Source organism: Mauremys mutica, chromosome 5 (genome assembly GCF_020497125.1).
Source record: "Mauremys mutica isolate MM-2020 ecotype Southern chromosome 5, ASM2049712v1, whole genome shotgun sequence".
Lineage (NCBI taxonomy): Eukaryota > Metazoa > Chordata > Testudines > Geoemydidae > Mauremys > Mauremys mutica.
Window position 1 is genome coordinate 88,172,428 of NC_059076.1, and position 12,268 is coordinate 88,184,695.

At 38.8% G+C, this 12,268-nt stretch overlaps 1 protein-coding gene across 2 annotated transcripts in view; it reads left to right on the forward strand.

Annotated features, from left to right (window-relative positions):
• Positions 1–5,028, forward strand: part of MTMR7 (myotubularin related protein 7) — a 79,916-nt gene extending 74,888 nt beyond the window's left edge. For both annotated transcript variants that reach the window (XM_045017406.1, XM_045017407.1), the window contains exons 13-14: positions 3,509–3,635; positions 4,247–5,028. In XM_045017406.1, coding sequence (XP_044873341.1) covers positions 3,509–3,635; positions 4,247–4,606 — 487 coding nt within the window. In that variant the 3' untranslated portion in view covers positions 4,607–5,028. The remainder of the gene's footprint in view (positions 1–3,508; positions 3,636–4,246) is intronic.
• Positions 5,029–12,268: the final 7,240 nt, after the last annotated feature.

Genomic DNA, 12,268 nt, shown 5'->3' on the forward strand with positions numbered 1-12,268 from the left:
GTACATTGACAGATACAGTGGTAAATTCAGTGCCAGCTACAGTGAGTAAACTCCCTGCCTGCCAATACTCAGACAGGGCCTCTACACTATGTCACAGCACTGGATTAGTTACAAAAGAAGCTTGTGACTAAGACTGCATTGATAGTTGTGTGTACTTATTACATGCATAGGCATTTGTTCCACTAGATTTCTGCCGTATCAGATTTTGTGATGAATCTTTGATTCCCTGGGTCAGTCAGCATCACAGGTGAAACAAGTGGTTTCAGAAAGATCGTAGGATCTCACTCACACTTGTTAAAACAAGTACTTGGTAAATAAGCAAATAAAATACTCTGTCCAATGTTGCTGCTAAATTCTAGGTAACACTGGGAGGGTAACCTAGGCCCCACATATATTTTAGGTGTTTACAAGTTTCTATATAGTCTAATATCCAAAATGTTACTGTTGTTTTTTCAAATAACAATCTATTTTGTTGCTAATACAAGAGAAGTGAAAGTGATTAAAAATTATTATAAGTACAATTGAATAGTTATTTTCATATTCCAAGCTAAAGGATATGTTAAAATGTAAACAAACAATCTAAGTGATTAAAAATGAATTAATGTTAATATTCTTTCATGTTTAACACTCTAGGTCACATTTCTAACCCAGGTTTTAAAAAACAGTTTAACGAAAAACTCTAATTGTAATCTGACAGTGTCCCTTTAGGTACAACGATATTTGCAAAAGAGATTTACAAAATATGGGCCTGATACTGCAGACACTTACTCATGTGAGTAATCCCATTGACTTTAATCAGACTACTTTGAGTAAGGGTTTGCAGGATTGGGCTTTTTATGTTAATGAATATAGGGTTGGGGGGACGGACATTACTAAATTGATGTAGATTGTTTGGCAAAGAAAAAAGAAACCGCTTAATACTAGGTAAAAATCTCCTAGAACTAGGGTGACCAGATGTCCCAATAGGGACAGTCCCGATTTTGGAGGCTTTTTCTTATATAGGCTTCTATTACCCCCACCCTCTGTCCCAATTTTTCACACTTGCCCTCTGGTCACCCTACCTAGAACAGCTCTGCCAGATAGCTGAATTCTTAATTCAAGTCTGTTACTTAATCTGTCTGCTGAGCTACTTCCGTAGATAGTCAGGTGCTGGCCACATGTTGCCAGAGAATTAGAAAATAGGGGAGGAGTGATATTACACAATTATCCAAACATACTTATGGCATACACCTCCTCCGAGCTGACTTTTCAGTTGCAGGCTAACAGGAGCAGTTATTTAACTGAGAATTATGTCAACAATTCACACAAGAGCACGCAGATGGGTGCATGGCTAAGGAGTAAATACACAGAAACTGGCTTGTAAAACCCCAGGCTGCTTCCACTTTCCTAAGGGCTTCTTTTTTAGCATGGGTTATTATTTTATAGGTCTCTTACTTTAAATTAATTGTAGTGCAGTCTACAATAGCTTGGTATCACTAACCCGCAAAGATTTCATAGAATCAGTTGTTAAGGTCTCCTTTCAGGAATGCACTTTAGCATATACTTAAATCCATCCGAATTCCGCATGTTCTAAGCCCTGCCCCTCAAAGGGATTTAGGTGCCTAACAGGGCTGGAGGAAAATGCCTACCTCCTTTTGGGATTCACAGCCATAAACACACACCTGGAGGTGACATCTAAGCCAGTTTTTGGAAAATGCTAAACCAGGAGTCCCCCTTATAACCTTTAGTCCAGTAGCTGGGGTACTCACCCTGGATGTGGGAGACCCCAGTTCAATTCTACCCTCTGTCTGATGTGGAGGAGGGATTTGAAGCTGGGTTTCCCCCCTTCCTACAAGAGTGCCCTAATTGCTAGGCTATGGGGTGATCTGGTTGGTTCTCTCACAATCTCTCCTACTGGAGCCGTTCCACTGTGTATAAATAATTAATACAGAGAGGGGAAGAGACTCAAGTTCAGATCAGGCCTCCACATCGGGGGGGGAGGGGGGGTTGTTGAACCCAGGTGTCCCACATCCTAGCTGAATGTGCTAACCACTGGGCTAAAAGTTATGAAAGGGGTGGGGGAGTGGGTGCAGGCACCACCCCTGCCATGTCTTCCTCTGTGCATTTTGTGTGGGTTTAGGGGTTAGAGAGAGGCAGGGCAGGACCCCGAGTGGGGTTTAGGGATGAGCTAGGCGCCTGGTGCTGAGACTGAGATAACGATGCATACGTTCACTGTCAGAAACTGAGATACCTAGGGGACTTTAACAGTGGAAATTTAGATGCATGTAGGGTTAGGCAGCAGCTGTGTGGGGGTTTTGAGGATCTCAGTGATGCCTAAATATTGGACTTAGGCACCTAAAGTGGCTGTTAGGCATCCAAGTGCTTTTGTGGATCTAGCCCTAAATACTTTCCTGAATCAATCTGGGACCTAATCCTGGAAGTTGTAGAGCAGAACCAGCAGATTTCATTAGTTTCATTGAGAGTTGTGGCACTCAGCACCTCTCCAGATCAAGTCCTATGATTGTACAGTGACAACCTGAGAAGAAATTATCATAATAAAATACTGTTTTACCCATGTAATGCAGCAGGTGGAAACAGACCCCCATGAATCTGTCAGGTATTTCATAGACTGCCTTGTGAACACATATTGAGACATCTCTGTGCCAATATGTGCAATTTTGTCTTTTAACATTAGGGTCAAATTTAGAGCAAGTGTAAATGGGTACAACTCCGCTGATTTCAGTGGAGTCATGCTTAGCTACACCAAGTACCCAAAAGGTACTTTTCAGCCAGGCCAACAAAACACAAACTCATCCTTGAGATACTTTTTGGCTCTTGTTAAACATTTTTGTTAAATGTGAAATTTTAAGTAACATTTCACACCATAACTTTTAGATGACTCTTCTGATTTTTACCCAACTTTCCAGAAAAAAACTACGCTCAGATGAGCTGTGACATACAAAACTTCAGGAGGACCAGTTGTTTTTGAGGAAAACTGGAGAGGGGCTAAAATTGGACTTATAATGGAAAGCTGGCTTCAACCTTAATTTTGATGCAGCTACTACTGCGCTATAGTATTTTTAAATGGAGGGTATGGAACAAATAAAAATACAACTTAAGTTATTGTTCTTCTTAACAAAGGTGTGTATTTATTTTGACAGAACATGCATTTTTGTTGACAGTAAATACATTTAATGAGTTTAAAAGTTTTTTTTAAAAAAGAAATACTATCAATCCAGAACGCCAGACAGATTAGATCATAGCTGTGGTCTAAATCAAATGTAGCCTGATGTTTCTTAAAATTGTATATAATTGATTTATGCCAGTATTAGTCTATAGATTTACATTCTTATGCTTCTTTTTCATTGTCAGTCATACATGATCGAAAGTAGTAAAACATGATCTTGTGGTAGTAAATCTGTTTTTCAACTAACATCGTGCAGTAAAGTGCTTACGTATGTTTAAGACCGTGTATTCCTGCATACCACCTGCATTTAACACTTCTGAAAGTTCCTGCTATCAATTCCAGGTTCTGGAGTGGTATGTATACCCGCTTTGAAAAGGGGATGCATCCCCGGCAGTCAGTTACCGATTACCTGATGGCAGTGAAAGAAGAAACTCAGCAGTTAGAGGAAGAGCTGGAAGTCTTAGAACAGGTAAAGACACTTGATCTGATTTCCCAGACTTCATATTCTCTAAAGAAGGCTAGTTATGGGGGAAGTCTTTGATGAATTTCAGCTAAATAGGTAGTTTTCGTTCACCTTTCTACAGGACATGTGCAATGGAGGTCAGGCATATATAATACCAAGATGGAAAGAATAATCCATAAATGTATATTATTACTTAAAAAGTGGTGGCACCTACCATCTGCTGTGTGCTTTTCAAACACAGGGGGAGTTTCTGGGACTGAACTCAATGGGAATTTTTTGCCTTTGACATCTGTAGGCAAAAAAGCCAGGATTGGGTTTTTTTAGGGGGTAGGGTGAAACTTTGCCCTGGTACCTGCACAAAACACACACACTCCCGCAGAAGTTAATTTTTCTTTGACCCATATGGCATAAAGGCTGAAATGATTAAAGGTCTGTGTAACCCCACTGCAGTTGAGGGAAGAATTCTGATTGTCAAATAGTTGCAAAGGGTGTAAGTCAGATTTTGACCTTAAATATTTACATTGTGCCCATCACCAAGGTATGCAAGAGCGTAATTGGGTCCGAAACTCGTGTGTGTGTGTGTATATAATGTAGAAACTATATTGTTTCTCTTTCAGAGATTGGCAGATCTCAAAAAAGTGCAGTTAAACAATAGAAAAGAAAACTCTAAGCAACAAGACCACAACACACATTTAGGGCCTTCTACCTCTAACAACAGCATAGCTAACACACCCCAGGATTACATTAATAATGTGAAATCATTCCCATCCCGGAGCCCTTCACAAGGAGACGAAGAAGACTCAGCCCTGATTCTGACCCAGGACAACCTGAAAAGCTCTGATCCTGACCTCTCAGCCAACAGTGATCAGGAGTCAGGTGTGGAAGATTTGGGCTGCAGGTCCCCAAGTGGTGGTTGTTGCCTGCCTAGTGAAGACAGTGGCAAAGATTCAGATGAAGCTGTGTTTCTCACTGTCTGAAATGGCATCTGTTCATCAGATGAAGAACAGGCACGGTCCTTGAACATTTAAAAAAATTCCAAAGAAAAGGAGCTGTACAATTGTGTATGTAAAGGACCAGGCAGAACCACCACTTATTACAGCTAATAAGACACAATGTTAATGAAAGGTAATCTGTGCTATTATGAACATTTATTTAAGCCCCTTGTGGTTGCTTCTTTTAACCTTATCAGAGCCATAAAGAATTATTCATTTATTTTTGCTTTCCAAATGTTATTTTTATATTTCCATAATTATGCCTACTGTACATAACTGTGTTTTTGTTGAGTATTTTTGCCTTGAAGGTAGTTGTGTACATTGTGGAAATATTGGGTTTGTTTCTTAAAATTTTCAAATTTAACAATTTTGTGAAAAAAATTCTATTAAAATCCTTTCAAAAAAGATATACTGGCATTAGAAAAGATTCAGAGAAGGGCAACTAAAATGATTAGAGGTTTGGAACAGGTCCCATAGGAGGAGAGATTAAAGAGGCTAGGACTTTTCAGCTTGGAAAAGAGGAGACTAAGGGTACGTCTTCACTACCGGCCATATCGGCGGGTAGCAGTCAATTTCTCGGGGATCGATATATTGCATCTCATCTAGACGCAATATATCGATCACCGAACGCGCTCCTGTCGACTCTGGAACTCCACCAACGCGAACGGCGGTAGCGGAGTTGACATGGGGAACCGCGGACGTCGATCCGGCGCCGTGAGGATGGTAGGTAATTCGATCTAAGGTACTTCGACTTCAGCTACGCTATTCACGTAGCTGAAGTTGCGTATCTTAGATCGATTTCCCCCCCCCAGTGTAGACCAGCCCTAAGGGGGGATATGATGAAGGTATATAAAATCATGAGTGATGTGGAGAAAGTGAATAAGGAAAAGTTATTTACTTGTTCCGTAATATAAGAACTAGGGGCCACCAAATGGACAGCACGTTTAAAACAAATAAAAGGAAGCTCTTCACACAGCACACGGTCAACTTGTGGAACTCCTCGCCTGAGGAGGTTGTGAAGGCTAGGACTATAACAGAGTTTAAAAGAGAACTGGATAAATTCATAGAGGTTAAGTCCATTAATGACTATTAGCCAGGATGGGTAAGGACTGGTGTCTCTAGCCTCTGTTTGTCAGACGGTGGTGATGGATGGCAGGAGGGAAATCACTTGATCATTGCCTGTTAGCTTCACTTCCTTTGGGGCACCTGGCATTGGCCACTGTCAGTGGACAGGATACTGGGCTGGATGGATCTTTGGTCTGAGCCAGTACGGCCATTCTTATGTTCTTTCAGCAAAGTAAAAGTAGACATGACAGACGCAAATGAACAGGATTACTTGGGTGTGTAAATGGGACCCTGACCCTCCAGCTGGATCTGTGTGGGTGGGTCTTTGAGTAAAACAGGAAGAATATAAAAATAAACACACAAACATTTTGGTAAACCATGACTTTGCACTGAATGATCGGCATCAGAGTTTACTTTATTTATTATTTGTATTACCATAGCACCTAGGAGCCCAAGTCATGGAGCAGGACCCAACTGTGCACAGTGTTAGGCATTATATAAACATAGAACAAAAACAGTCTCTGCCCAAGGGGCGTACAATCTAATTAATAAATAGTTTTGTTGTTTTTCTAGCCTTTACATGGTATTATTTCTATAATCATTCCAAAAAGAGCCAATTTTTAAAGACCACAGCTAAAATTTTCAAAAGTGCCTATGTCCCATTGACTTTCAGTGAGACTTTTGGAAATTTTACCCTGAGCACCTAAGGCCCTAAGTTACTTTTTAAAATATTACCCCAAAACTGAAGTTAAAAGGATACTTTCAGTAGACTAGGCCCAGAAATTTAGATATCGCAAAAAATATTTTCTCAAATCCTAACACTGATAGAAATATCTTGTTTTAAAATAAATTCAATGAAGACATTTTCATCTGAATGTAAATTTCTCTTGCTGTATTTGCCAACCAAACATGGTTGAGTATTGCTAGGATGTAAAAAAACCTATATGTGAAACTGACTAGAAATAAGTAATTTATTTTCATTGAGTGAAGTGAAAAAAGCAACAAAATATGTTGTTTAAAGTGATTTTTTTAACATCTATCCATTTTAATAATTTAAGATCTTATTAGTAACAAAGGTCTGGAAAGATGCAATTTTAAAAAATTAAAACTCTGTTTGAAGTAGAAGTCAGTAAAATACTAACATTTTGGATTCTCTTGTTTATACTAAATTACTTTGTCTTTTATTTTGTGTGCCAGCATTTACAGTTGAACCATTAAAAATTTTAACTTATTGGTCCTCTCTCCTTATCTTTTTGAAGTCCCTTTGGGCTTGAGCTATAGCTGAACATAAAATGGTAAAGGTGCAAGTTTGCTTTAGTTATATTTATTGTTAATGTTTCAAGAACAGGTTTTACAGGCAGAGTTTGCATAGTCAGATGCCATAGCTATTACTACATTTGTTGATTTTTTTTATACATTTCTAGTAATTTAGTCCACTTTTGCAGGGAAGTTTTCATTCTGATAAGAAGCTTTGTGTGTAAAAAGAACAGCTAGCCTCCAGCCTCATAGGAGAGCTGCCATAATTGGACAAAAGTGTGTGTTGCTCTTAGCAAGCCTTATTTTAGCATTAACTTCAATGACAAGATCCTCAACTTGAATAAATCCTTGTAGCTCTATTGAAGTAAATGGAACTATGACAATTTATACTGTGCTGAGACTCTGGCCCTATATATTTTAAAATGTTTATGCATTTTTAATAAATGAAAGTCCTGATTTTAATTGTACTTTGAAAAGTTCATATTTTGAACATGGGCTGTAAAGTTTATGATGTTAAAGGAGATTTTGAATGGGGTTTCTTGAAGAAATATACACACACAGACTCAAGATGGCAACCAGAACAAGTTATGCAAATACATTCTGCTTTAAAATACAAAAGAATAGTAGTTTTCAGAGATTCTTGCAATATTGTTGCACATTAAAATGTAACATTGTAGATTATGGTGTTACTTTGTGCTGTTAGACATAGGTTATATATGCAAAAATGGAAGCACTAGCTTCATGTTGCTTGTGAAATTATTGTAATGATCTTTATATGTAAAATATGACTGTTTTAGACACCCATGTTTATAGAGCAGTTCCAACTTGTATGCCTTACAGTGCTTGGAACTTTGGTTTAGTCATTTTCATTGTAAATGTGTGTGTTGTAGCATTATACTAGCCTGATGAAAAATACTTAAAAAAAATAAACTGCAACTGTTGCATGTTGTTTTTTCACATTAGTGCATGAAAGAGAGGCTTGTTCACATAGCTTTGTAACATAATGCTTAGGAAATTCAAGAAATATCAATTGGAATGAGAGATTTTTTTCCCTCATGTCCTCCTACATCAGCTAGTCATTATCTCCATTTTTGCAGAAGACAGACATAACCACTATTATGAAATCCTATTTTAGTCACCCTAGAACTTTTGCATGACTACTCTGTAATTTGAGACACAACACAAGGAGTGTGATGGGAGGAAGAAAGAAATTAAAATAACCATGTAATATAGGTTAACCATTTATGGGAACGAGGGCATTGATTTTACTGGGGCCAGGATTTCACCCATCTTTAATTTAATAATAATAAAAAAAATCCCTAAACGCTGGTATCATTGGTTGTCTGACTTTTTTTTCCAAGCAGGGTTTGGAGTGGAAATTTGAAGGGGTGGGTTGACAATTTCACAGATTAATTCATAAGTAATTCATTTCTACTCTCAGAGGCCACATGGAGATGACTGGGAGAAGCGGACAAAAAGAGGAATGATTGGGCATTAGTTGTGGAGCACACAACATGGTAAAAAACAAGAGACAGTTGGGAAAGGCTTTGAAGGTGAGATGAAGAAATTTGAACTAGCTGGCTCAAAACCAGAGGCAAGCAATGAAGGTTTTTAAAATAATCAAGGAGAGGAATGATGTGGTCAGAGCCACCAGCAAGAAAAATAATGCTAGCAGCCATATTTTCAGTGGATGGGGCGAAAAGGTAGAAAGCAATGCTGGTTTGTGAGGCTAGAGATGAGGGTGCACTAGTCCAGATGGGCAATGGGGAGGGCCTGAACTAGGTTCAGCGGTGTCGAGAGACACACTCATGTCAGTTTGATAATGAGAAGGCAGGAGTTGGAGTCGTGGGGGACAAAGCACAAGGAGTTGAAAAAATAACCCCCAATTACAAGGCTACATGACGAGGAAGAATGGTGCCTGCAGTGATTAGAGGCTTGGTCTTCACTCAAGAGTTAACTTGGGCTCTAATTTGGCTGTTGCCTTTAACCTGGCTCCTCTCCACAAAACCCTCTCAGCCAAGCATGATGTTGATTTACATTAGAGCAAGCTGGCTAGTCCTGGGATATAGGCTAAAGCCTTTGTGCTATTTACACATTGGTTAGTAACCTGCCAGTTTTGCAGGGAATATGCAGGCCACACCACTCAAGTGCTTATAGGCCTGCACTGCCTTCCCACAATTCACTGGGAAAGAATCATAGTGACCTGGCTTACTGCAGCACTAAGAACTATGGGCTATATCCCCAGGAGTTCTGGCACATTCCATGGGTGAGTGCAGTACTAATGTGGACGCAGTAACTTGGGTGTGGCCACCTACACGTGGCTAGCCTGGGTGCTGATGACCTAGGTTGCCATGAAGACATAACCAGAGATGGGGTATATACAACAAAAGATTAAATTCAATTTTAAACTAAACTTTGCTAAATTGCCAGCAGAAGAAAAGATGTCAGATCAACTCTAATTTAGATCTTCTCCAAGCACAGCTTCAGTTTTTTTTTGTTTAAGATACAAAGGATGTACACTGGAGGAAAATCCAATGAGGCATTTGTTTATTCAGCAGTTATGAGGATGGAGCCCAGATATGGTTTTTCTTTCTAGGAGCTGGCAGTATTTGTCACCTTCATTTACTCAACTTTCATTAGCTGCTGAATGCACTGTAGTTTCCACAGACACATACAGAGGGCTATATGATGCATCTTAACTTCTCTAACAAAGGACAAAAGGTATAAATTGTCATCATGCTCTTGATCTTTAAAGGCAGGTCAGATGTGTCATTTACAAAGGCAATAAAGAGAGCTGTGAAAGCCAATAATTTTGACCACTGATTAACACCATAGTACTAGCCAATTCTCAGCTGAAACTAGTTTCTGAAGGAAGCACGGGGAGTTGATGGTGTCCAGAGACTTAAGAAGGACAGAGTAATTCAGTACAGAGGGCTGGGCATTTTGGCCCTGAGTAAGTATTTATCCCAGTATCAGGCTGGCTTCCACATTCACTGGTTGTGTGGGAGAAGCTTTCCAGTGCCATTATCTGAGCACCAGCCACAGGGATACAAAACAGCCTGTCCAGCACTGAATATATTTACACCTAATAGCAATTAAACATGATAAATGATTCCAATTTCACTGAGAGGTCCTGCAGTCAGACATGGTATCCACGTATCCACGTGGTAGGTAAAGGACTAGCAGACTGATTATTTTAAAAAGCTTTATTCATAGAGTTTCACATATTACAATGTACACTAGTCAATCAGGTACATATACACAACTACCTTAAACTTTCTCCCCCAAGGTTTATAGTCAGACTTACTTTTGAGCCTTATGGGACATATTCCCAAGTCTTTAAAAGGAAGCAGTAATGAAGACTGGTAAGAAACTGTTGCTTGCCCTGTTTCTAACTTGTATTTGGCCACGGTCCAAAGTGGTACAGCTATAGGAGCATCTGAAGAGCAAAAAACCATGTGATTAATTCCCAACCTGTTTATAATATGGTTATGCAACTGACCCAGCTAGTAACTTACAATCTGCTTATATTTAATAAAGTCTGTTGCTCATAGTGCTGGTGGATAGAGTTGAAATTTGATAGTTATCAACCTCACTTTAGAATAAAAGAATGTGAAACAGATTGGGAAGTATATGGCAGATGTTAAAATGGCCCCTTTCAAGAGTGTGTAATCCCAGTGGGAGATCTTGTCGGCCAGCTATAGTTTTATACGAGACATTCCCAAAGGAAAGTATTTGACTCCACTGCTTTATACTGCAGGTGGAAGAAATCTTTTCAATATATGAAGTGTTATGACCCCTACACAGAGAATTCAGCTCTGCATTTCAGCAGTCAGTTGATCCAAAGGAGAAGGATAGAGATTTACATTAAATACAAAAAATATTACTGCTGAGATAGAAGTTAATATAAGATAGTTACCATTAAACAGCAGCAGAGAAATTAAACCAGTTACTGCAGTACAGAAGTAACCAACTAAAGTAGAGGAATACCGATGACAAATTAGGTCTTCTGTTCCTAGTTTGCAAATTAAAGAACATCACTATTTTTCACTTGGTGTAATACATCTGTATGCACTTTGGCACGAAGTGTGAGGCTATGCAGTGCAGGCGGTCAACAGGCATTAGTCTGTCTGTCTTCTCTAATACTAAATTACACGTTTCCTAAAGTTTCATTAGGCCTAGAACATGCAATATTATAGAAAACAGACTTTCCATAGGCCCAACAGCAGCCTCCATGTTCCAGCACTCTCAATGGGACAGCTATTTCAGAGTGGAGTTGCAGTAAATCTACTTAATGTACATGCACTACAAGGGAAGGGAAGAGGGAAAATGTGACCTACTTATTGTTTTGAAAGCCACACCCACATACTTTAATTAATCAGTGTGTAGAAAATACTCTGAGGGCTACAAAAGAACATAATATTTGGTGTGGGTGCAAAAAAAAAAAAAAATTCAGGTCAGCCTGAAACAAAAATGTTTTGAAATTATTGGCAAACTAATATAAAAAAAAGTAGAGTGTCAATCCAAAACATTTAAGTTTAGTGAGGGTTTTTAAAAATAAAATTGAGGGAAATTAAAAAAATATTTTTCTTAAACAAAAGTTGAATCATTTAACTTCCAGAAATGCTGAAGTGAACTGTTTCAACATCTCTGATGGGTGCCCCTTCCCAACTGATCAATCCAAATTCACCAATTGTTTTAGCTGATCCAAATCTTCATTTTTCAGCAAAAAAAAATATTTGAGGCAAAACTTCTCCCAGCTGTACATTTTAATGTTCAAATGTCTGAGGATTAAAATGTACAAGTCATCTTTAAGGGTAATGCTTTAATTGGTACAAGGAATATAATAACCATATAGTCTCTTACTTGCGCATCCTGCAAGATCTCTATCTGGTTTACAAACTGAAACTATTCTCAGGGATCACTTTGCCCACCACCGTATTCAGCAGCTGTTTAAAACAGCACACCACAGTACAAAGCACAGAGAATAAGTTTTCCTAAATAAAACTGCCAGGTAACTATATGAATTTAAAAAGCACCCATCAATGTAATTTAGGTAAAAAGAATATTACCCCATTTGAAATTTGGGCAGCACATATGGGTTAATATTCCTACACTTGTAAGAAGTGCTAATGGATCTTTAGTGACTACAAAGAATCAGATTTAACTTTTACCTCAAGCCCAAAAAAACAGCATTTCCAGAAACACAGTGGCTTTATTAACACAATGCTGGGGGCATTCAATTCAGTCCTGACTTAGAGGTTAGAGTGACACCTACTGGTAGGAAACCTTTAAGTACTGACCTAGTCTAAACCTGTTTAGCTT